General features: G+C 36.3%; 1 protein-coding gene across 1 annotated transcript in view; it reads right to left on the reverse strand.

Moving 5' to 3' along the window:
• Positions 1-911: 911 nt before the first annotated feature.
• Positions 912-26,657, reverse strand: part of CPA3 (carboxypeptidase A3) — a 44,521-nt gene continuing 18,775 nt past the window's right edge. The window contains 7 exon segments of the mRNA XM_017647102.3: positions 912-4,310; positions 11,753-11,837; positions 14,542-14,744; positions 21,679-21,756; positions 21,759-21,768; positions 22,720-22,830; positions 24,201-24,302. Coding sequence (XP_017502591.3) covers positions 4,123-4,310; positions 11,753-11,837; positions 14,542-14,744; positions 21,679-21,756; positions 21,759-21,768; positions 22,720-22,830; positions 24,201-24,302 — 777 coding nt within the window. The 3' untranslated portion in view covers positions 912-4,122.

The raw sequence follows: 26,657 nt of genomic DNA on the forward strand, positions 1-26,657 counted from the left end.
ACAAGCAAAATGGAAATCAGTGACTTATTTTGGTGAGCATCTATTATCTCAAATCCTAACAGGAATCTAGGAGATAAGCAGGGCAGACAAAGGATGGTTGTGTCTTGCTGGATAACATTCAGTGGTAGATTCTGGATTCTAACCTAAACCTCTTGATTTCCAGTCCTGCAATTTTATATATCACCACATCACACTCTAAATATTTCCATCCAGGACACACATGGATTGTTATACCAACTGTCAGGAGCCCAGGCTGCTGCTGTCATATTTTTTGCTTTGGTTCTCAAGAGCATATTATGATTGAATATGGTTGCCTAGCACCAGTCATTGCAATTTATTCCAGCCAAAAAGAAAAAGAGAGGAATGGAAAAGAAGGACCAAAGTGTGTTTGCCAGAGGTCTTTGAGTTTAGCTTTCTCGATTTTGCCATGTGATGTTTCTCTCTTGCAACCCACCGGCCAGAACAATCTGAGAGACACCTCTATTTAAATGGTTGGAATTGGCCTTTATTTGAGTGACCATGTGCCTGGTTCAAAATTAGGAGACCCATTACTAGGGAAGAGGGGAGAATAGATTTTGGGGAAAAGCTAATAGTTTCTAAGGTCAGGCACAGTTTCTGGACTCCATTGCTTCTTTTTATTTATTTATTTATTTAAGTATACTTGATATACAATTTTATATTGATTTCTAGTATACAACACAGTGGTTCCACAATTACTCATATTATTAAATCCTCACCCACCAGTGCAGTTACACAGGAAGATGTTACAGAATCATTGGCTATATTCTCCATGCTGTACTACCCTCCCCATGACCAACTATACTATAACTGAGAGTTTTTGTGCCCCTTTTCCCCCCTTTCCCTCTCCACCACCCACCCCAATCCCTCCCTGATGGTAACCACCAGTCACTTCTCAGCATCTATGAGTCTACTGCTGTTTTGTTTTTAGATTCCACAAATAAGTGAAATCATGTGGTATTTGTCTTTCTCTGCCTGGCTTTTTTCACTCAGCATAATACCCTCTAGATCCATGTTCTTGCAAATGGCAGGATTTCTTTTCTTTTTAGGGCTGAATAACATTGTGTATATGTACCACATCTTCTTTATCTATTCATCTACTGATGGACACTTAGGTTGCTTCCATATCTTGACTATTGTAAATAATGCAGCAATAAACATAGGGGTGCATATATCTTTTCAAATCAGGAATTTTGTTTCCTTTGGGAAAATTTCTGAAAGTGGAATTACTGGATAGTATGGTATTTCTATTTCTTAGTTTTTTGAGGGACCTCCATACTGCTTTCCATATTAGCAGCACCAATTGCATTCCCACCAACAGTGTAGGAGGGTTCCCTTTTTCCACATACTGCCCAACACGTGTTATTTCTTGTCTTTTGGTTGGTGGCCATTCTAAGTGGTGTGAGGTGATTCCATTGCTTCTTATAGATGCTCAAATAAATGAGTGTCTTACTGAGATTGCTTACTGCTGCTGCTTTTTATTATTTGTATCCTGGGAGATCATGATCAATTTAATACTACCTTATTTCATTGCAGATTTTTGGAGCCAATGCATATTCTCTTTTAGGAAAACTCCTTTTTATATTTTCTATATTAAAAGTAAAAGGTTAGTTTATAGTACTGAGAACCACATGGTGGAATCAAAAAGAATTCTTTGTCTTTGATCTTTCCCATGTCTAGGAAAGCCTAATATCCATTCATTTGGAATGACCAAAATAATGTAAACACTTTTACAAGAACAAGTTGATAGGGAAGAGCCTGAGAACAGAGAGAATTTGTGTATTCTCAGTAATCTGTGGCAAGTTTCGCTGGAAATTACTCACTTATTTTTGTCATTCAAAGAAAATCAGGGATAGATAATTGTCTTAAATGAGAACCAGAAACTCTTGTCAAAAGCCAAATGTTTACTTAGCCAATGAGCACTTACATAGTTATAGGAATGTATACAATATGTTGGATATGGGACAGTACTGCTGACATGACATTTTATAATCAGCTTGGAGTCATAATGCCCACTGGAAACTCATTTATTTGCATTAGTAAAAAATATTCAGTAAGATGTTTCATCTTCTTAGATATTGGAGACTTGTGTCTCAGTCTAGACCATTGCCATGAAAAAATAAAATTTCAAAATATGAAACAGTATTCCTTGAGTGAATTTGGTGCTAAGAAACCTCAAAAGGGAATGATGACTTAGGTTTTTTGTGAGTTGTACTGTCAAGAACTTTGTAAGAGACAGTATAAGCTATAACTTGGGTACAAAGCCTTTTCTGACAAATGAGAAATGACAAGGGGAGGCTCACAGCACTGACTATGCAAACATTCCCATAAATAAAATGAAATTTTAGTTTTTAAATTTTAATGTAGATATTTTTCTTCACATATTTATTTTTGCAGATCATAAGTCAAAGAAGTAAAATATCCTGGGATGTCATGCAAAAGCTATTCAGTTAAGATAAAGAACGGTCTTGTTAGGATTTTTTATTTTTAGCCATTGAAATGATTTTTCTCTGATTAAGGAAAGAATCATTAAACCCCATACAGCTCAAATAAAATGGTATGTAGAACTTTTGTGTTTTTTTATAATCTGAATAGTGGATGAACACAGATGATATTCAACAGTTGGTATTATCTCTGTCACCTACAGCTAAAGACTCAGTGGAATTAGAAATATTTATGTAAATTTGAAGGTTAGAATTTCTTTCAGTCCTTAGTTGAGTAACAAGTGTGCATAAGTATATAATTCCATATGGCATATTTAATGGAACAAATTTGCATTTCTGTGTTCTGAGCTGGTTTTGAATGCTGAATGTTTAGATATAGACATTATATTTCTTCTAAGGGACAATTTAACCTTATAACCACAGTTTTGTCTTTTACTTTATTGACTCTGTCACCTTTCCCTCTACCTGTAAAGAAATTTTGTTTGATTGGTTTCCTTTAGACAATTTGCATGGGAAACTTTTACCTTTCTCCTTACTTGTCAGAAACACCATTATTTTGTAGATATGATGGCACTCTTTCTTTTGTGGGCCCGTAAAGGATTCAGGAGGAACGTCCCAGGTTTTTTGTTGACTTGGTTTCTCAGAATCTTTCAGGATCCTTAAAAATTTTGTCCAGAATATTCTGAGAAGTAGTTTGTAGGAAATCAAGGAAGTCTTTACTTGTCCCTCAAGTTCTGGTCAATCATCTGGGTTTTGGATTTCTAGAATGTATAGACACCAATGTAAAGGAAGAAAGAGATTATGCATGGTAAGGAGGATGGCATTTTGTACTTCAAATGATGAAGTGTTGGAGAATTAAGGTTGGGGAAAGGTATTTTGTAACACTATCTTAAACAACAGAATTATAGACTATAAAAGCAATAAATTCTTCTGATTGTCCTTGGTCAAGGGATGTTGTGGCAGGTGGTTTCCTCTGATTGTGATAGGTTAGATTAAACTCTTTTGAATTTAATGTACATTATGTTGATGGGAACTGGATTTGTTGTTTAAAGCATGGAGATTCGTCTCTATATGAACCACTTTATTTCCTGCTAGGACATCCTTTTGCTATTGTGAAGATATAAACAATGTCTAGTTTTATTAAAAAAATATATATGTAAGCAAAATGTTTTTGAAAACTGAAGATATACTTTCTTATTCATAGGCTGTATAAAAACCATTAATACTTGGTTATTAATGCTTCTAGAGAAATGTAGAGAATATAGTTTGTCAAAAACAGAAGAATGTGTTTTATTTTTATTATATGAGCACATGGAAAGATCAAGCCACATGGATAATCTGATTCTGCAGAAACTAAGGGTTCTCATTTCTTTTCTGTGATCCTCTGTGTATCACCTGTCAAAGTACTTGAAGTAATACTTTGTGCTGGGTTCAAACTTGGAACAGAGAAAGGTAGTTAAAAGGTTTCACTTCATGCTGTTTGTTAAGGTGCAACTGACAGTAAATAAAAGCAAAAAGATATACTATTGGGCTTAAGTGAGCAAGAGAGGGTCCCAGTCAGGTGATGTGGAAACTACATCTAGGGATAGCTGAAGACTAACTTCCTGGTGAAAGACACAAAGAAGGATTAACCGGCTTATTCCAAACTGAGGGCAGTTCTTTAGGAAGTATGCCTGAGGATGTACTTGGCAATAAATTGGACAGCTAGCATGGTTTCTTTGCAGGTTGACTTTATCCGAGATTCTGGAAGGAGAAAACCAAATTTGCCTTTATCTCGGAGCTCAAAGGCAAATGTGTGTTTGATGCCCAGGTTGTAAGCCCAGTCTAAAGAAGAACCTGATGTCGGGTCTGTAAAACATAAGCAGTAAATATTTAATTAGAAACAAATGCTGATGTTTTTCTTGAAACAGAAATTCACTGGTGTAAAATTAGCAATAAAAAATAATTATGTGTACAGTTAATTGCAGTAATGAATGGGAGTAGTGGTCTGTATAGTATAGAGTGTTGAGTAAAAAATAATTGTGGCTTTGAAGTCCACCACACATTTTAATATGCGCTGCATTTTCAAAATTACATTTTGCTTTGGTCAATACTCTAAACTGAGTTTGTTTCCAGGACACACATTCTCACAGATGGATGTAGTTTGAGCAAGTGCAAGCAAGATAGGGAAACCAGCTGAGGAGGGTTCATGGGTCACTGAAAACCCACCAAGGAAAGCTATGTATACAAGCTTTGCAACATTACCTTCTTTGTAACAGTTTAGATCTCTTGCTATTCATGTGGCTAGGGTAAATTATTTTATAGTGAAAAGGTCAAGGAAACTTAAAAACTATTTTAAAGATGTATTTAATTCCCTAATCCAACTTTTCCATGTTAATTTTTAAGAAATTTTATTAAGAATGTGATTATTTGGTAAAGATTGAAAATACGAACACATCTGGAGGCTATATACGTATAAGATTTATACAAGTGCATGTAAATACTATGAATTATTTATGTATTTTTTGCTTTACATAATAGAAACCCTTTTTATTTTTGTATAGGAAATCATTTATGTTCTAGGACAAGTAGTGAGTTTAATCAATATTAACATTTACAGTTTGAAAGATAAGAATTCAAAGTTGTGATGAAGAGAAAGAAGGAATATTTTGGTGGAAAGAGAGGGTTGGCTCTTACATTATTCAAATATTAGTAAGCCTTTAATATGCACAGTGCACTTTACTTGGCCCTGTGGAGGGTGGGTGGTGCAAAGATGAAGATGCTATTGGTATCTTTGGGAATTTACAATTTAGAGAGAGAAGTCAAAGATCCAAATCAATAGAGACAGGGCAGATTTTGTAAGCAATATAGGAAAGTTACAATATCTTATGAAGGTTTAAAGGAAAAAAGAGATCATGCTTGGTAAGGAGGATGGCATTTTGTGCTCAACACCTGCTCAGACACCACCCTCATGATGGAGGTGGTATTTGAGGAGGGCCTTAAAGAGAGTCTGCTATTTTTCCAGTAGAATGGGTGAAAGGCATTCTGGCAGATGAACTACAAAGTTGGAAAAACATGAAGGTGTTTTTAGGGATCGGTGAGATCCACCTGGACTGGAGGAGATGGAGCAGTGAGAGTTTGTGGGCAAAGCTCAGAAAGATCTGATAAACCAGCACAAAGTGTTGTTTGGGAGGCAGTAATAGCCATTTTGTGCTCTATTTAGGATATTTAATATGGACTGGTAAGAGTAGAGATCAGTTTGGAAGTATTGGGAAATGAAAGCCTGAGCTAGTGTAGAGTCACCACACTAGGAATGGAATTGAGGGCTCTATGTAAGAAACATTGGAATGGAAGAGCCACAGAATTTGGTAAAAATGATTGTGATTTCAATCTGGATGGCTGAAAAAAATCTGCATAGTATTAACAGAAACAGGAACTCAGAGGGTAATGATGGGGAAAAGAAAGGGTAAGGGAGGAAGATAAAAGAGTATGTTAAGCATCGATGACACATTCAGGAAGGAGCTAGGGAAAATGAATTTTGAAGTTACTGGCAGAAATGTCATAGGTGAAATTGGCTTGCACACATTCAGGGCCATTGTGTCTTCTTGGTGGATTGATCCTTTTGTCATTATTAATGTCCCCTTTTGGTTTCTAGCAAATTTCTTTGCTCTGAAATTTACTTTATTTGATATTTAATATGGCCACTCCTCCTTCAGTTAATAATGTTTTGCATGGTACATATTTTTCTAGCCTTTCTATTTCAACTTGTTATATTTGAAGTGAATTTCTTGTAGGCAGTGTATTGGATCATATTTTTAAAATCCACTCTGCTGACTTCTGTCTTTTTAAAAATTTAGGTAAATTGTTGGTGAGACTTAAATCTTCCATCTAATCATTTGATTTTTATTTGCTCCCTCTGTTTTTCATTCCTCTATTTACCTTTTATTGCTTTCTTCTGGTAACAAGAATATTTTTAGGATTCCATTTTGATTTATTTATAATAATGTTTTTGATATATTTGTACAGTTTTCTTAGTGGTTGTACCATGGGTGAAAGGTGATTCCCTAGCTGAGCCACCTGGTGTGGTGCCTCAGTAGGTGGGAAATGTGGGCTCCAGCTTGTGAGGTTAGAGTGCACTTCCCTGATGAGGGAAGAAGCAGAAGGAAGAGGAGGGGCTGAAGAGAGAACCTTATATTTGTTTATTGTACCTATTTAAAAAAAATGTCTACATTTAGAGGCAGTCAGCAGAGACAGAGCAGAAAAAGAGGAGGAGGCAAGCCAGGCGAGTGCACAGTCAAGGAAGCCAGAGGAAGGGCGAGAAGGGATATCAGCAGGGTCCAGTGCTGCAGGGAGCCTGCGGAGCATGTGGGCTGAGATAACTGCGCTGGATTTAGTGATCAAGAAGGCTGCCATTTTTAGCTAGAGTTGAGTTTACGTTCATTACATGAAAAGCACATGAAGTTAAGAGTTCAGTAGCAATGGAGGCAGGGTAAATAGGAATTGAATGTTGCATGATGATTGAGAGTGTACTAGATATTTTCATAAACTTGGCCAATTACTAGCTGTACTAGCTCTCCATTTGCAGCTCAGTAAACTGTTGTGGTTTCAAAAAGTTAGAATATAGCTATTCCATATTGACAAATTTTCTTAATGTGAAATTTTTCATTAATAGTGGTCATTAAGAATATATGTAATTTGTGATTTTCCATAATTGTGTGATATTACTGAGTGTAATACATTTTATTTTATGATAGCACTTTTTGTATCTTTGAAACCTTAAATTTTCAAACAAAAACTATGTTAAGGCATAAAATAAATGCAACATTGGAAACTTTTTACTTGTAAGAATATATTATTATAGGACTTAAAATTTGTTGAACTTAGCCTTTTATTTGTCTACATCTGTACCCACTAAAATATGTCTACATATTCATAAAAATATAATATCACTTGTGAAATCCAGGTATTTTTCTAACTGCTTTATATATGTTAATTTATTTAATTAATTCCTATCATAATACTATGATTTATGTATTAATTGCTGAAGTAGAAATTTTGGCACAGAGAGATTAAGCAGTTTGCTCAAAGACAAATAACTAGTAAGTGGATGAGTCAGGAATCAAACTCAAGCTGCATATCTTCAGAGTGTGTTATTAACTGTTGTACTGTATTACCTACCTTACACCATCTATAGTCCTCCCAATAAGTCTTGAGTTCTACAAGATGATTTTTTTTGATATTTTCTTTGCATATTGACATTTTAAAAAATTTCCTACTCAAGGCATATTAGGTGTAAGGAATGTACTGTAACACAATCAAACCAAGTCAAGATAAAACTGAACTAAACTAGGAATCTGGTTTTAGCCCAAGAAATCCAAATAAAGTAATGCTGGTGACTTAATGTGTGTGTGTGTTTAAAAGCTATTATTAACATGCATTAAACATAATAACCTGCACTTTTACATCAGTACTAAGTGAAAATTCCATTTAAAACAAGAACTGAAGCCACAGGCACAAGGACATGAAATGAAATATTTTCTCTGCACTTCTGCTGCCCCTTAACATAATCTCAGTTTGAATGTCTCTTAGTAGAGATCGGGTGTTGTGAGCTACAAATCTGGAGTCTTGATTTTCTCTTTTTCAAAATGTAGGATAGTAGAGTATGGAAAACAGTACTGGGTTGAGAAATAGGCAGATCTTGCAATGTTGTTAAAAAATCATCTTGTAGAACTCAAGACTTATTGGGAGGACTATAGATGGTGTAAGGTAGGTAATACAGTACAACAGTTAATAACACACTCTGAAGATATGCAACTTGAGTTTGATTTCCTGATTCATCCACTTACTAGGCAACAAGAAAGACACTTTGAAATTAACTTTTTAACTCATGATGTGACGCATCATGCTATTAACGATGCAAGCTGCCTAGTTCCTATCAATTCAATGAACTGTTCTTGCTAACTAGGTACTATATTCAGTTGTTTCTAAAATGGTAAAGGAATGGATATGCCATCAATATTTCACAATCATTTAACATAAATTTTTGTGCCATCTAAACATTGCTGCTTTGTTGCAAAGCAGCTATACACCATTTGGCTCTGGCCTGGAATTCTGAGTTTTGTTCCTATTCTGACCCAAGTGATAAAATCTTTTTGTATCTCAATTTTACAGTTTAAAAATGAGGGGTTATGATTAGCTCAGTGCTTCTCATGCTTCTCAACCTGTTTCATTTTAGAATCACTTTCAGTACTTTAAAAAATGAGAATTCTTGGGTCCCATCACAGAATAATGAAACCAGACTGGGGGTTGGGCTTGATCATCCTCCTATTTTAAGAGCTTCTCAGACAATTCTCATGGAAAGTTAGACTTGAGAACCGTGAATTAGATCATTTTCTGTTTCCTTCTGGTTTCAAATTTTATAATTTTAACTTATTTGCTGTATTTGCTTGTTAGTCTCAAACTGTACACATATTTCTTTTTTTTGACTGGAGGTTAGAGATGTCTTCACAATTTGGGTTTAAAATGCTCTCTCAGTCCTTTTCTTTTGTCTCTGTCAAATCAAAGAGAGAAAAATACTGGCAAATGCTAGATGCTTTCCCCAAATCCTGGGACCTGTTAAGTGACAATCAGGATATTGGAAAGGCTCAAATTTAATCATGGGATGGCCTTATTGTCTAGTCTTACCAAGTCAACCACTTTGCTACCCACTGCTTCTCATGAATGTTTGATTAACATTCAAATCAGATGTTTTATTAAAGCAGTCACTCCTAAAAATTTTGAACATCTATCAAGCTGCTGCAACCCTGTATAGAAGAGGCAATTCTTTCTAAATCTGAATTCCTTAAAAAAAACTGGTAATATAATAAGGAAATTTTAAAATACTGCTACATGGCTGTTACGAATAGTAATTCCTTTTCACCCTATCCTCCCATTTTGAAAGTGACATAGTCACTTCCTGATGGAGCTATGGTATCTTTGGTTATCTGTTCCTCTAAGTTATAGTGTAACTCCTTGAGAGCATTTAGTTTGTTGTAACCCTTTTAACTTACCTCTCAAAGCTCCAAATTAAGTAGGCACTCTATGATTTCTTGCTTATTAAATGATTGTGGTACAATGCCGTTCATAGCTGTAATGTGCTCATAATTTGCATATATAATATATATATATATATATTATAGAGCCATGATATCCAAAATTTTTGGCATGCTGGTATATACATATATATATATATATGTGGAAAGTGTAAGAGTAATAATAATTTGATGCTCTATTTGTCATTTGCAAAGTTTATTCCTGTTTGGAACCTTTGTTCTTTGCTGCCAAGAATATGTGTGTTTTTCTGTTTATGATGTAAGTTGCTCTTACACTGTGTCTGAGTGGCTTATCTGGTCCTGCTATTTCTCATATCTACTAAGTTTAAAATAACCACTTTAAACTGGTGGTCTAGTCTGTTCTTTTGTTTTTCACTTTGCTCACTTTCTGTTCAGATACATATGTATCTGGGTGTATCATCTGTTTTGAAATCTTGTTGTCAATCACTTGTAGATGTAATGAATCCCTGGCATGGCTATGTTGCAGCAAAATATAGGTGGATGCAGGTCTTGTACTTTCTCTTAGCCCTTTAACAACAACTGGCTGATAGGTGAATGCTAGTGAATGTTCTTTAGGAATGGAACTTGCCTGTTTTTTTTTTTTTTGAGTCATTTTTTTAACACCACCAAAGAAGCTTCCGATAAGTGGGCTCTAGAAGCTATATGTGATAACTGTGGCATTTTCAAATTCTATAATAGTTGTTAAGGGTATAGACTTGCAGTTCCAAGTATATACTTTTAGCATAGATTTGGAAGTGATTTATAAGGTATGGCCAGGTAGGGTGTTACAAGGAATCCATGGATTCATATGCACATATATTTTTCTCATCCAACAAATTCTAAATGCATAATGAATATGAGCATGTGTATTTGGTGAGGGTGGGTTGTTCATGAAATGTTCAAAAGTGAAATAGCAACATGCCAAAAATATTGGATATCATGGCTCTAGACAGTGATGCAGGCTAAATCAAGTCTAGTCTGCGGTTTCAATCCATATTCCCTCTTTTGGATAAATCAGGGCACCATTTTCATTGAGCAAGTTTATGGATTTTAGTTCTGGTGTTATTCTGTGTCTTGCACTGTGCTAGATATTATTATATCTGAGAGGAAATCAGAAAGAATTGCCTTTGAGGAATTAAATTTTCTTAGGAAGTTAAGGTTTTGTAAGCAGTTTCGTTGGGAATTTTCTGTAAGGTTTGGGCCTAAGAACTGAAGCTCAGAAATGGTTTGGAGAAAAGGTGATTTTTTACTATAGTATTTCCAAACTAAGATCAGTGTAATCTTGCTATAAGAGCATAAATGATCTCATTTCCCAAGGTGTGAATTAATGGTCTTTGGTGAAAATCAGATGAATTTCTTTTCATTGCATCAAAATAGAAAAGGCCAGTTAGAAAACCAGATGGGAAAGCAGTATGCACAGTGGTCAAGATCATGGGTGTTGGTTTTGTTAAAAAACCTGGGACTGAACCCAGTTTAACTAGTTGCGAGCACTGCCCACCTCATAGGGTCTTGTGAGGATTAACTGAGATTGTGAAAATCAAGAGCTAAGCAGTGCCTGACTTGTAAGAAATCTAAGTCAATGTTTCAAAACACACAAAGACAGTGTAAAAATAGTGAAAAGTGAGAAGTAGTGCTGAGACACTGAAACAAAGCAACAAAGCTAGAACCTTATGACCTCCTTTCTTAATTTACTATGTACATTTCAGTTGAACACAGTAGGAAAGGGCTGGTCCGAGGGACAGGAAGCTGGTTTGACAGGGCTGAAACTACTGGTCTACCATTTTTCCACCAGGGACTCAGGAAAGACTGCTTGCATGGGGACTAGGCCAAGGAAGGAAAAGTCCAATTAGGTTAAATGGTTTAAACAAAAAGTATCGATTCTGCCCAAAGTGACTCTTGTTAGTTGCTGTGAGGATAAAATATTGTTGGTCATGGGGAACAGGAAGGTGGATGAATTCAACTGTCAATTCATCTTGATTTAATAACTTAATGTTGACCTTGTAACCTTATAAAAGTTCAGTATAATTTTTTTTTAGGAAAATCTTACTCCCCAAAAGGGCAGAATCTGTGCCCTAGATTCACATATTAATTCAGAATTGCCTGTTAAAACTAAAGTTCAAACTCCAGGTGTTTAATCCTAATTTATAAATTCTATATTTTTCTTCAATATTTATAAAAAAGAATTAGAGTAAATGACACAGTAAGTAAGGAAAGACTTACAAATTGTTGTTGCTATTGGGCCATAGATGTAGTGGCTTTCATATCGAGTTGATAGAACATCAGTGCCAATCTTTGCAACTTTGGCCTGGAGAGAAAGGGAAGTTAGAGTGGAATAATAGTATGCTATGTAAATGCCATTAATTTACTGGAGATAAAAAAAAGTCAGTGTTACCAGTTTTCTTTGCATTTGAAGATCCAAATACATGGTTAAATGAGAAATTTATTTTCAATAAGAAATATTGTCATTGTGAAGATCTAAATGTGATATCCGTTATAAACAGTAATATCTTGTCTCATTTTGTGTTTCTACCCTTTCTTTTCTCTCCTCCCTTCCTTCCTCCTAAAAAACATATTCTTTCTTCTTCCTCTCAGATTGTTTTTGGCTTCAGGTAGTTGTCTTTTCCAAAGTCCATTTTTCCCATGTTACTCCTTTCTTTTTCTTTATATGGTCCGCATTGCTGTAGGACTTTCTCCGCATCTCATTTTAGCATGCCAAAGGCAGAAAGGTGGTTGGCTTCTTTTAAAAATAGTTCAGTTAGAGTTTCTCTTCCAGAGTGGCATTTCATGACCTTTAATACATATTAGTGTTTTTTGTTGGGAATGATTAGTGGAATGAGCTGTAATGGAATATAGTCACTATCATATTTGTACTCTAAATGAAGATTTTAATTTTAGTCCATATGTAAAACATGTAACAAAGAAATAATTTTTTCTTACTCATTTTAGTTGCTGAGTAACAGCTTTTACTTTACTCAAAGTGGATTGAGTATATTTTTAATTTTTAATCCATAATACCATTTTCCTAAGGCAGATTGAAATTGCACTGCTATATGTTTGCATAAATTAATCAAACTCATGGGTTCAGATTCTCAACCAGATTGGTTAAATAGATGACTCTGTGGGCTACCTATTGCTTATATATTTTCTTTGTTGTATACACATAAATTATTTTAATGACTGGTTCAAATCTCTGCCCCAACTCAAATGAAATGCAGTTGTGCTGAATACAGTTGACTGAAGTGAGAATGACAATTGTGACCTCTTTATAAAAATTAAAAATTTGATGAGGTAGCATTTGAACAACATCTTTTACTGAGTATGTTACATTTGTCAGCCCACATGGGATCTGGGATAGAGAACTTTATCAGCTTTCTTTCTTTCTTTTTTTTTACAGCAATTAAACATGTTTATTCCTTTTTTTTTTTTTTTGAGAGGGCATCTCTCATATTTATTGATCAAATGGTTGTTAACAACAATAAAATTCAGTATAGGGGGGTCAATGCTCAATGTACAATCATTAATCCATCTCAAGCCCAACTCTCGTCAGTCTCCAATCTTCTGAAGCATAACAAACAAGTTCTTACATGGTGAACGAATTCTTGCACAGTGAATACATTCTTACATGGTGAACAGTACAAGGGCATTCATCACAGAAACTTTCAGTTTTGATCATGCATTATGACCTATAAACAATCAGGTCAAATATGAATATTCGTTTGATTTTTGTACTTGATTTATATGTTGATCCCACACCTCTCCTATTATTATTATTATTTTTATTTTTAATAAAATGCTGAAGTGGTAGGTAGATGCAAGATAAAGGTAGAAAACATAGTTTAGTGCTGTAAGAGGGCAAATGTAGATGATCAGATGATCAGGTGTGTGCCTATGGACCAAGTATCAATCCAGGCTAGACAAGGGCAGCAAGACATCCACGGATGCAGAAGATTTCTCTCAAAGCAGGGGGGGTGAGGTTCTGAGCCTCACCTCTGTTGATCCCCAAATTCTCACCTGATGGCCCCCCTGCGACTGTGCCTGTCTTAGGTTGTTCCTCCCTTGAGGAATCTTACCCGTCTCTGGCTAACCAGTCATCTTCCGGGGCCATACAGGGAAATGTAAAGTTGGTAAGTGAGAGAGAAGCCATATTGTTTGAAAAGGTTAGCTTTTTACTTCTTTGCAGATTTATGCCCTGTGGCTTCTATGCCCAGCACTTGTCTCGAGGTATCTTTACCACCTGGAGGAATTATGATACTCGGTAAATTCGATATGAGGCACGAATTCTATTTAAGGGTTGTAATTAGGAAGGAAGAAGAAAAGCTATAGATGTAGCATATGAAGGAAACATGGGAGGATTGATTATTTCTTTATGTTTATTCCTTTTTATGGATACTCATTCATTCACATTGCCAGTTCTTGTGATTCACTGGACTCAGTATGTGGAGGGATTTTTTTTTTAAAGCTAAAAGGATTATTTTTCATATAAAGGGAGAGGTATGCTTAGTGAATCAGAGTTCTGGAAAGACTATGTTTAGTGAGGAAGCTTCTCCAACATTCATCTTTCTTTAGAGAGTAAAATAATATCATTTCCCAGTTGGTCACCAGGGTAACAATCCAGTGGATCCTCTTAAACCTGGTGTCATAAGGACAGAATCACAGATATCTTTGCTCTTCTGTTAGACTTTTGCTGTGTGTGGTTTTATGATATGACCCATAATAAATGTTTAACTACATAATGATCTGGGTAGTGATGCAATTCTACCCTGGATTGTCTAGACATTTCTTCCCACTGGTTTTATTTTAGAATCACATAGAAATATTTCATCATCTCTATACTTTTATCACATGAAAAATGAAGGATTATGGTTATAACTCTAAAGAAAACTTCATTACTGCTTTTCTTTGGTATTAAAATGTGAAATTCTTTCAACATAACCCATATTGTTAATGAAGAACAGACTGAAAGTCCATGGTGGTGTCAATGCATAAACCACAAACTTCTTTCTACATACTGGGTCCTCGTGGTTAGGTGGCAGTTCTGTTGTATATTCGTAGGGAAACAGTAGCATCTGGGAGTAGGAATGAAAGGTGATATAGGCCTTGAGTGATTTTAAGTGGCTTCGAATGAAGTCAGTAACAGCTTTCGTCTCTCTCTCCGACTCTGGTACATGGCCCCGATAGATATCCTCACATGGGTCCTTAGTGTTGGGAAATGTTGTAGAAGACATGGATGGGTAGATCACAGTACTCTCTCCATCAGTATAGCCCCTTCCTCTTCTGGTGCGAATTCACAAAATATTTTAAACACTTTAGTCTCCCAGGCTTGTAGGGCTGCCTCAGTGTCTCTGGTGTCATAGCCACTGCAGTAGCTTTGTACACACAGCTCAGTGTGGAACAAACTTAACCCACTGGACTATTCTTAGCCTTGTTTATTTTCCTTTGTGAAATTTCCCAGGGTCACAGGAATAATACATCAGAAGCAGCCCGGGGCCTGGAGTCAGATAGATCCGTTTCAATTCAACCCCAGCTCTAACTCACTGGGGACTGGTGTAAATCACCTTCTTTGAGCCTGAGTTTTTTCAACCTGTTTCAACAGGCGGCTCTCAGTGAGGGATAGCTGCTATTCCCATATTCGTTATGGTAGAATAGAGTAAAATTCTGAGGCTGTATTTTCAACAAATTTGTGTAAAGAAAAATTTTTTGAATTGGGGTAGTGGTAATTCCTCCTTGACTGTATAAAAAGATAAAGTCATTTATGCAGCAATAACAGGGTCATCTGATATAACAGGCCTCTCTGCCTATCTTTGCATTTCCATTACACTTTTTTCAGTTTTTTTGTCTCAGATGTTTCTTTCTTTCTTTCTTTCTTTTTTTTTACTTATTTTTATTAAGGTATAATTGATATACACTCTGATGAAGGTTTCACATGAAAAACAATGTGGTTACTACATTCACGCATATTATCAAGTCCCCACCCATACCCCATTGCAGTCATTGTCCATCAGTGCAGCAAGATGCCACAGATCCACTATGTGCCTTCTCTGTGCTACACTGTTCTCCGTGTGATCCCCCACATCAAGTGTATTAAACATAATACCCCTGAATCCCCTTCTCCCTCCCTCCCCACCTGCCCTTCCACACCCCTCTTTGGTAACCAATAGTTCATTCTTGGAGTCTCCGAGTCTGCTGCTATTTTGTTCCTTCAGTTTTGCTTCATTGTTATACTCTATAAATGAGGGAAATACTTTGGCATTTGTCTTTTTTCTCTGCCTGGCTTATTTCACTGAGCATAATGTCCTCCAGCTCCATCCATGTGATTGCAAATGGTAGAATCTGTTTCTTTCTTACTGCCGAATAGTATTCCATTGTGTATATGTACCACATCTTCTTTATCCATTCATCTACTGACGGACTCTTAGGTTGCTTCCGTATCTTGGCTATTGTAAAAAGTGATGCGATAAACATAGGGGTGCATCTGTCTTTTTGAATCTGAGAAGTTGTATTCTTTGGTTATATTCCAAGGAGTGGGATTCCTGGGTCAAATGGTATTTCTATTTTTAGTTTTTTGAGGAACCTCCATGTTGCTTTCCACAATGGTTGAACTAGCTTACATTCCCACCAGCAGTATAGGTGGGTTCCCTTTTTCTCTGCATCCTTGCCAGCATTTGTTGTTCTTAGTCTTTTCGATGCTGGCCATCCTTACTGGTGTGAGGGGATATCTCATTGTGGTTTTAATTTGCATTTCCCTGATGATTAGTGATGATGAGCACCTTTTCATGTGTCTGTTGGCCATCTGAATTTCTTCTTTGGAGAACTATCTCTTCAAATCCTCTGCCCATTTTTTAATCAGGTTATTTGCTTTTTGGGTGTTGAGGCGTTTAAGTTCTTTATATATTTTGGATGTTAACCCCTTGTCGGATATGTCATTTACAAATATATTCTCCCATATTGTTGGATGCCTTTTTGTTCTGTTGATGGTGTCCTTTGCTGTACAGAAACTTTTTAGTTTGCTGTATTCCCATGAGTTCATTTTTGCTTTTGTTTCCCTTGCTCGAGGAGATGCATTCAGGAAGAAGTTGCTCATGCTTATATTCAGTAGATGTTTGCCTATGTTGTCTTCTAAGAGTTTTATGGTTTCATGACTTACATTCAAGTCTTTAATCCATTTCAAGTTTACTTTTGTGTATGGGGTTAAACAATAATTCAGTTTCATTCTCTTACATGTAGCTGTCCAGTTTTGCCAACACCAGCTGTTGAAGAGGCTGTCATTTCCCCATTGTATACCCATTGCTCCTTTATTGTATATTAATTGACCATATATGGTTGGGTTTATATCTGGGCTCTCTAGTCTGTTCCATTGGTGTATGGGTCTGTTCTTGTGCCAGTAACAAATTGTCTGGATTACTGTGGCTTTGTAGTAGAGCTTGAAGTTGGGGAGAAAAATCCCCCCAGCTTTATTCTTTCTCAGAATTGCTTTGGCTATTTGGGGTCTTTTGTGGTTCCACATGAATTTTAGAACTATTTGTTCCAGGTCATTGAAGAATGCTTTTGGTATTTTGACAGGGATTGAATGGAATCTGTAGATTGCTTTAGGCAGGATGGCCATTTTGACAGTATTAATTCTTTCTATCCATGAGCACGGGATGTTTTTCTATTTATTGGTATCTTCTTTAATTTCTCTTAAGAGTGTCTTATAGTTTTTCAGGGTATAGGTCTTTCACTTTCTTGGTTAGGTTTATTCCTAGGTATTCTTTTTGATGCAATTGTGAATGGAATTATTTTACTGATTTCTCTCTCTGTTAGTTCATTGTTCATAGGAATGCCACAGATTTCTGTGTATTAACTTTGTATCCTGCAACTTTGCTGAATTCAGATATTAGATCTAGTAGTTTAGGGGTGGATTCTTTAGGGTTTTTTATGTACAATATCATGTCATCTGCAAACAGGGACAGTTTGACTTCTTCCTTGACAATCTGTATGTCTTTTATTTCTTTGTGTTGTCTGATTGCCATGGCTAGGACCTCCAGTACTATGTTAAATAGAAGTGGGGAAAGTGGGCATCCTTGTCTTGTTCTTGATCTTAAAGGAAAAGCTTTCAGCTTCTCGCTGTTAAGTATGATGTTGGCTGTGGTTTTGTCATATATGGCCTTTATTATGTTGAGGTACTTGCCCTCTATACCCATTTTGGGTATGGATGTTGAATTTTGTCAAATGCTTTTTAAGCATCTATGGAGATGATCATGTGGTTTTTCTCCTTCTTTTTGTTGATGTGGTAGGAGACGTTGATGGATTTTCGAATGTTCTACTATCCTTGCATTCCTGGAATAAATCCTACTTGATCATGGTGGATGATCTTTTTGATGTATTTTTGAATTTGGTTTGCTAATATTTTGTTGAGTATTTTTGCATCTATGTTCATTAGGGACATTAGTCTGTAATTTTCTTTTTTTGTGGTGTCTTTGCCTGGTTTTGATATTAGAGTGATGCTGGCCTCACAGAATGAGTTTGGAAGCATTCCCTCTTCTTCTGCTCTTTGGAAAACTTTAAGGAGGATGGGTATTAGGTCTTCACTAAATGTTTGATAAAATTCAGTGGTGAAGCCATTTGGTCCAGGAGTTTTGTTCTTTGGTAGTTTTCTGATTATCAATTTCATTGCTGGTAATTGGTCTGTTCAGATTTTCTCTTTCATCCTTGGTCAACCTTGTAAGGTTGTATTTTTCTAGAGAGTTGTCCATTTCTTCTAGGTTATCCAGTTTGTTAGCATATAATTTTTCATAGTATTCTCTAATAATTCTTTGTATTTCTGTGGTGTCCATAGTGATTTTTCCTTTCTCATTTCTGCTTCTGTTTATGAATGTAGACTCTCTTTTTTTCTTGATAAGTCTGGCTAGGGGTTTTCTATTTTGTTTATTTTCTTGAAGAACCAGCTCTTGTTTTCATTGATTCTTTCTATTGTTTTATTCTTCTCAATTTTATTTATTTCTGCTCTAATCTTTATTATGTCCCTCCTTCTACTGACTTTGTGCCTCATTTGTTCTTCTTTTTCTAGTTTCATTAATTGTGAGTTTAGACTGCTTATATGGAATTTTCTTCTTTTCTGAGGTGGCCTGTATTGCAATATACTTTCCTCTTAGCACGGCCTTGGCTACATCCCACATATTTTGTGGTGTTGAATTGTTGTTGGCAATTGTCTCCATATATTGCTTGATCTGTTTTTATTTTGTCATTGATCCATTGGTTATTTAGGAGCACATTGTTAAGCCTTCATGTGTTTGTGGGATTTTTCACTTTCTTTGCATAATTTATTTCTAGTTTCATACCTTTGTGGTCTAAGAAACTGGTTGGTACAATTTCAATCTTTTTGAATTTATGGAGGTTCTTTTTGTGGCCTAGTATATGATCTATTCTTGAAAATGTTCCATGTGCACTTGAGAAGAATGTGTATTCTGCTGTGTTCGGGTGTAGAGATCTGTTGATGTCTATTAGGTCCATCTGTTCTAATGTGTTGTTCAGTGCCTCTGTGTCCTTACTTATTTTCTGTCTGGTTGATCTGTCATTCAGGGTGAGTGGAGTGTTGAAGTCTCCTAGAATGAATGCATTGCATTCTATTTCCCTTTTTAATTCAGTTAGTATTTGTTTCACATATGTAGGTGCTCCTGTGTTGGGAGCATAGATATTTATAATGGTTATATCGCCTTTATCATTATGTAATGTCCTTCTTTATGTCTTGTGACTTTCTTTGTTTTGGTCTATTTTTCTCTCTATTAGTTGCATGAAATATCTTTTTCCACCCCTTCACTTTTAGTCTGTGTATGTCTTTGGGTTTAAAGTGTGTCTCTTGTAGGCAGCATATAGATGGGCCTTGTTTTTTTATCCATTCAATGACTCTATGTCTTTTGGTTGGTGCATTCAGTCCATTTACATTTAGGGTGATTATTGATAGGTATGTACTTACTGCCATCGCAGACTTTAGATTCATGGTTACCAAAGGACAAGGTTAACTTCCTTACTATCTAAGAGTCTAACTTAACTCACTTAATATGCTATTACAAACACAATCTAAAGGTTCTTTTCTTTTTCTCCTCCTTTTTCTTCCTCCTCCATTCTTTATATATTAGGTATCATATTCTGTACTGTTTGTCTTTCCCTTGATTGACTCTGGGGATAATTTAATTTTGCATTTGCTTAGTAGTTAGCTGTTCTACTTTCTTTACTATGGTTTTATTACCTCTGGTGACAGCTATTAAACCTTAGGAACACTTCCATCTATAGCAGTCCCTCCAAAATATACTGTAGAGATGGTTTGTGGGAGGTAAATTCTCTCAGCTTTTGCTTATCTGGAAATTGTTTAGTCTCTCCTTCAAATTTAAATGATAATTTTGCCAGGTAAAGTGATCTTGGTTCCAGGCCTTTCTGCTTCATTGCTTTAAATACATCATGCCACTCCCTTCTGGCCTGTAAGGTTTCTGCTGAGAAGTCTGATGATAGCCTGATGGGCTTTCCTTTGTATGTGATCTTATTTCTCTCTCTGGCTGCTTTTAATAGTCTGTCTTTATCCTTGATCTTTTACATTTTAATTACTATATGTCTTGGTGTTGTCCTCCCTGGGTCCCTTGTGTTGGGAGATCTGTGCACCTCCATGGCTTGAGGGACTATCTTCTTCCCCAGATTGAGGAAGTTTTCAGCAATTATCTCCTCAAAGACATTTTCTATCCCTTTCTCTCTCTCTTCTTGTTCTGGTATCCCTGTAATGCAAATATTGTTCCGTTTGGATTGGTCACACAGTTCTCTCAATATTCTTTCATTCTTAGAGATCCTTTTTTCTCTCTGTGCCTCAGCTTCTTTGTATTCCTCTTCTCTGGTTTCTATTTCATTTATTGTCTCCTCCACCATATTCAACCTGCTTTTAATACCCTACATTGTGTTCTTCAACGATTGGATCTCTCACTGAATTCATTCTTGAGTTCTTGGATATCTTTCTGTACCTCCATTAGCATGTTGATGATTTTTATTTTTAACTCCCTTTCAGGAAGAGTCACAATGTCCATGTCATTTAAATCTTTCTCTGGAGTTGTATTAATAATTTTACTCTGGACCAAGTTCCTCTGGCATTTCATATTTGTATATGGCACCCTCTAGTGTCCAGAAGCTCTACTCTCTGGAGGTGCTCAGCCCCTGAAGCAATGTCAGGGGTCACAGAGGAGTGGTATTGGTGCCTGGGGGTAGGAAAGAGTCCTGCTTCCTGGCTGCTATGCACGCCTCCACTGCCTGAAGCAGTGGGCCAAAAACACAGGTATAATGTTTTGTCCCAGAGCAGCTGGATATGGATCCCTGCTTTCCACAAGGCACTGGAATCCCAGTCACCCCAGTAACTCCATCTGTCCCAGCTTTCCAACCCCATAATCACAAGAGTATGATGAAAGTACCATGAAATGTCGGTTTGTGCTCCCAGAGCAGCAGATCTCTGGAGTCAGGTATTCAGCAGTCCCAGGCCTCCACTCTCTCCTCGTTCAGTTTCTCTTCCTCCTGCAGGTGAGCTGGCATGGGGGAGGGGCTTGGGTCCTGTCAGGCCACAGCTCTGGTACGTTACCTGTTCCGTGAGGTCTGCTCTTTTCTCCAGGTGTATGCAGTCTGGCGCAGTCTTCTTTCCTGTTGCTCTCTCAGGGTTAGTTGTATTTATTATATTTTCATATTATATGCAGTTTTTGGAGGAAGCCTCTGTCTCACCTCTCACGCTGCCATCTTAAATCCTTTTCTCAGATGTTTCTTTTCACTAAACATCTGAAGAACTATCCATATGTTCATTTTAACCACTGGTATTTGTCAACTTTTATCAGACCAGGAAGAGTCGGGACCAGAGATTTCTCTTCAGATTATCTAAATTTTTGCCTGTCTGGAATGTGCCTGATTTTTAGCAAACTAGATATATTACGTAAAGGATAGTTTGATAAACAACCCCATAGCCCTCTTCCTCCCACATAACAAAATATCCATAATACTTCTATGATAGTGATGATTATCTTTCACTTTTTAGATTAGAACATTAACACTCATTCAGTTAATACCTATCTTCTCTGAAAAAAGTTTAACTCAATTTGGTGTCTAGGCACTCTATAGCCGTTTTCCTTGAGATCAAGTCTGCTACTCACAGTTCCATGAGGCATTAAAGTTCCTATTGAGGTCAGTGCCGATGCATTTGGAGTTTTGATTCTTAGAACAATTTTTCTCCACATGCGGTTCTGTGTGATGGAATGATGGAAGTGTTTACACCAAATCAGTTTGCATTTTTCAATTTGATCATTTCAGATCCTCTCAGCAGTTATTTGAAATATTTCTAGTTTACCTGAGGCCCATATAAAGAAAACTATATTGTTTTCTTATAACTTGTAGTATTTTCAGAAATTTTGTTTTTTATATTAACATTCTAAGATCTTGATAAAAAAGTTCTGTTAGTTTTAAAAACTGTTGTTTTGTTCACAGTAATAGAAAATGACCAATGATGTTCTGAAGTTACCTAAAATTTAAATCATAACTTCATTTTATCTTTCACCATCTATAGATTCAGATATAATACAAGTTAAATTGTGACTGTTGAAGCATAATTTTCAGAAAGGAACTTGATATGATAATATATAAATATAACAGTATAGTAATGATCATAATACAGTTATTACTATATAGTATAAATTTAATAATACTGAAAGTTCCATATTAATCTTATTTAGCAACACTAGGGCAATGAAGAATCCTTTAAAAAGACAGATAAACAGATATCTGTGTCACTCTTGCATATTTTTTTTGATACAGTTGTTCCACCTCAAATTCTGTCCCATGTTGATGGAATACTATGACTTTTGCTTTGGAGTCAGTATGTTCATAATGTCTTTAAATGACTTTTATTCTTAGCTAGAGTATGCTTTTGCTATATCCTATAACATATTTCCTTTTTAATTACTCTTTTATTTCACTTTTGCACATTACTAGCTTCAAGTGCAGAAAAAAACGATATTATTTCAAGGTCAGCCTCTGCAACTAGGAAGTCATGCTTGTTTCAGTCTGAAATTGAGATTTTTTAAAAAAACATACTCTTCTGAATTGGAATTAACTGAAATTAAAGTTTAAACAAAAAATCCTTAAACTTAATGCACAGCAATCAGTCTGCATTAAAGTCAGTAAATACAGAGTAGTACCTGAGTCCATGACCAAATATATCCATCAATGGTGAACACAGGAAGAACATAAAAACTCATTTGGTCCAGGAGTTTGGTCATAATTTTGTTTTTTCCATAAGTTTTGGTTGCCTGTAAGGGTAGGAGAAAATTAACATATTGGTGTACATTTTAGCTAGTTTGTGGAAGACTGTGGTTATAATAGTAAAAACTACCACTCCTTAAGTCATTTGGCCAAGGTCACATGATTTCAAACATATTTTCCCTAAACTGCATAAAAATAGGTGACCCATATAGATGACAGAAAAAAATGACACTTATTCAGACTAGTGAAATTAACTGAACTAAACATTCTTTAGATGACTATTTAATTATTAAGACTTGTAGCATTCTGAATGAAACATGCAAGATACGTCTCATAGAAATAATGGAGGCCAAGTGAAAAATTGGCAGTACAACTTGTTTTAAATGGAGTCTGTTCCTTACATTCTTTAGGTAAAGAGAAGCATAGGGATAAGCACAAATTATAAGCAAAAATGTAAATATTGGAGAGGATTCAAAAATTAATTTTAAACAGGATCAAAGAAAAAGTTCATCAAAATGCTCTATTAATAAGTCAAGTACTTAGTTTAATTAATGAAAAACTTAAGCATTTAAATTGACCAATCAACATTTTTTTCTCACATTGGACTGAAATTTCTCCAGTTATCTGGACTTCTATGGCTACCTGAAATCTCTCTTCACATTCTTCCAAAGTGTTTCCCAGGTATGTGTGTACCAGAGCCAGGAGATTTCTTAAACCCTCTCATGTGTGTTCCTTTGTGGGCTGAGTAAGGGGAGCCCTCAGTCCTCAGCTGAAGAGCTAAAACACCGCAGGATTAATCAGTCCCCTGGAAGATTCATTCCTAGTGAGAGTACACGTGCCCAGAAAGCCATTGCCATGCATATTCCATCAGCATGTTGTGTGCAAAAAGCTGGCGGCAAAGGGAAAATTAAAAGATAGTAGGGGTCAGAATACAGTGGAGTGAGAAGAACAAATTTATATACTGGATTTGCCTTTAAAAAAAAGTGAGTTATTTTTCACTTAGAAAGGAAATTTAAGTAGGAAAATTCTAAGTGCATTCATGGCCAATTAAGTATTTAAACAGGAACTAAAGGTTTGTACTCTGAGCTCATTGAAGAAAGACCACATTTGTAGGTTATAAGATGGATAGTTTCAGATTTTTCTTATTTAAATATAGGAAAATCCATATTATAGCTAAAAAAAATTTCTTTTAGTTTTATAAACTGTCAGCTGGAGTCAAGGAGTTTGAAGGAAGGTGTCAATTTTATAAAAACTGCAACGATGAGTAAAATCCAGAGCATTTATTTCCTGATGGCACCAGATGTGGGCTTTTCTAGGTAAGTGGAACTGCACTCATTTGGAAAGGGGTGTTGCCGCTCAGTGAAGTGCTGGAGACTTGACAATGGAAGGAGAATTGTGTGTGTTCCAATTCACTTGCCTGCTAGACAAACCACTGGCAGAATGCTGGGGAGATCCATTCTCGTGCATGAATGCCACAATCCATAAAAATAGCCTTTCTTCTTTCTTCTTTTGTCCCAATCTATTTAAAAATAGACTTGAGATGCTATTTTGCATGAACTCACACACTGATCCCTTTTTGTCCAATAACTCATTCATATTCTCAAGGCAATTCTTTCCCCCGTCCCCTGTTGAGTGAGTAACTTTTTATGCACATACTGTTCTCAGGGAGGACCATATCCTTACATGTCTATACACAATTCATAATCTAGTACACAGTATATTTTTCAAAACTTTTTATTAGGGTCAGAGTTGCTTTTAGAGTTAAAGTCACAAAATAATTATTTTTCTGGCTTCATAAACAGGATGCTTAGCCTGAAATGGAAAAGAATTTGTAGTTGTGTTTGCAGAGGGGAAGAGGAATAGTGGCTGGATATTTGCAGGACTGTCATTTTTTTTTTTTTTTTTTTTTGAGAGGGCATCTCTCATATTTATTGATCAAATGGTTGTTAACAACAATAAAATTCAGTATAGGGGGGTCAATGCTCAATGTACAATCATTAATCCATCTCAAGCCTAATTCTCGTCAGTCTCCAATCTTCTGAAGCATAACGAACAAGTTCTTATATGGTGAACGAATTCTTACAGAGTGAATAAATTCTTACATGGTGACCAGTACAAGGGCATTCATCACAGAAACTTTCGGTTTTGATCATGCAATATGACCTATAAACCATCAGGTCAAATATGAATATTCATTTGATTTTTGTACTTGATTTATATGTTGATCCCACATTTCTCCTATTATTATTATTATTTTTATTTTTAATAAAATGCTGAAGTGGTAGGTAGATGCAAGATAAAGGTAGAAAACATAGTTTAGTGCTGTAAGAAGGCAAATGTAGATGATCAGATGATCAGGTGTGTGCCTATGGACTAAGTATTAATCCAGGCTAGACAAGGGCATCAAGACATCCACGGATGCAGAAGATTTCTCTCAAAGCAGGGGGGGTGAGGTTCTGAGCCTCACCTCTGTTGATCCCCAAATTCTCACCTGATGGCCCCCCTGCGACTGTGCCTGTCTTAGGTTGTTCCTCCCTTGAGGAATCTTACCCGTCTCTGGCTAACCAGTCATCTTCCGGGGCCATACAGGGAAATGTAAAGTTGGTAAGTGAGAGAGAAGCCATATTGTTTGAAAAGGTTAGCTTTTTACTTCTTTGCAGATTTATGCCCTGTGGCTTCTATGCCCAGCACTTGTCTCGAGGTATCTTTACCACCTGGAGGAATTATGATACTCGGTAAATTCGATATGAGGCACGAATTCTATTTAAGGTTTGTAATTAGGAAGGAAGAAGAAAAGCTATAGATGTAGCATATGAAGGAAACTTGGGAGGATTGATTATTTCTTTGACATATCTTCTTGTATAGTACCTTAAGTATGTATAGGTTTTAAACTACTAACTAATTTGCACACACATATTAACATAATAGGAATACGGTGACATAAACAAAGCAAATCTATAATTACCAGCCATCTCCAGTGAAGCCAAGAAAACCATTTAGGCACCCTAGGCATTTGTGAAAATTTATCTATGATATGATGGATATTTTCCAACTGTACTTGAACCATCAGACAAATTAAAGCAGCCCATTTCTGGGATCTGTTCACATCCCATATGTTCTTTTAACCATAGATAGTCTATAGTCATGAGATTTTGGGGTGCTACAACTTGCACCCCTCCCAACTCCTGGTTGAGTTCCAACAGTACAGATCCAGTCAAATTCGTTGTCTCACTGTATGCACATGCCAGCCTAGACATCTCCCTCCTCCTTCTTATGGCAAGTCCAGGAGACGGTGGGCTGGATGCAGCCACAACCGCAGCATCGTCCGAATCCCTGTGGAGTCTTTTTGATGATCATCCCCCGGCACGAGTCCTCCAGAGAGTGCTGATGCCGGAAGCTCCTCCTCATATCGTATCTTAGTTCATTTTCTGGGTATCCAAGCTAGGCCTTGATCTTCTGCGTAGAAACAAACAGACCCTTTGCCCACACTTTGACATGCCCTCTATACCACTGTGCAGAACTCATTGGAGGTCAGCACACAGTAACTGCTTTTTTTTTTTTTTTTAATTAAGAGAAAGGAATATTATCAGAAAAGAGTACCTCCATAGCTGATCATCTGACACCCTTTAAGTGATCAACATTAAGGATATTTAAAGCATGCGTTGATCTTTGATTTACCAATAGTTTTATCCTGTTAAGGAGTAATCCCCCTTTTCTTTCTTTCTTTCTTTTTTTTTTAAATTTTTAATCTACACTTACCTGAAGAATACTATGTTTACTATGCTCTCCCCTATATCAGGTCCCCCCTAACAACCACATTACGGTTACTGTCCATCAGCTTAGCAAAATGTGGTAGAGTCACTACTTGTCCTCT

This window comes from Manis javanica, chromosome 3 (genome assembly GCF_040802235.1).
Source record: "Manis javanica isolate MJ-LG chromosome 3, MJ_LKY, whole genome shotgun sequence".
NCBI lineage: Eukaryota > Metazoa > Chordata > Mammalia > Pholidota > Manidae > Manis > Manis javanica.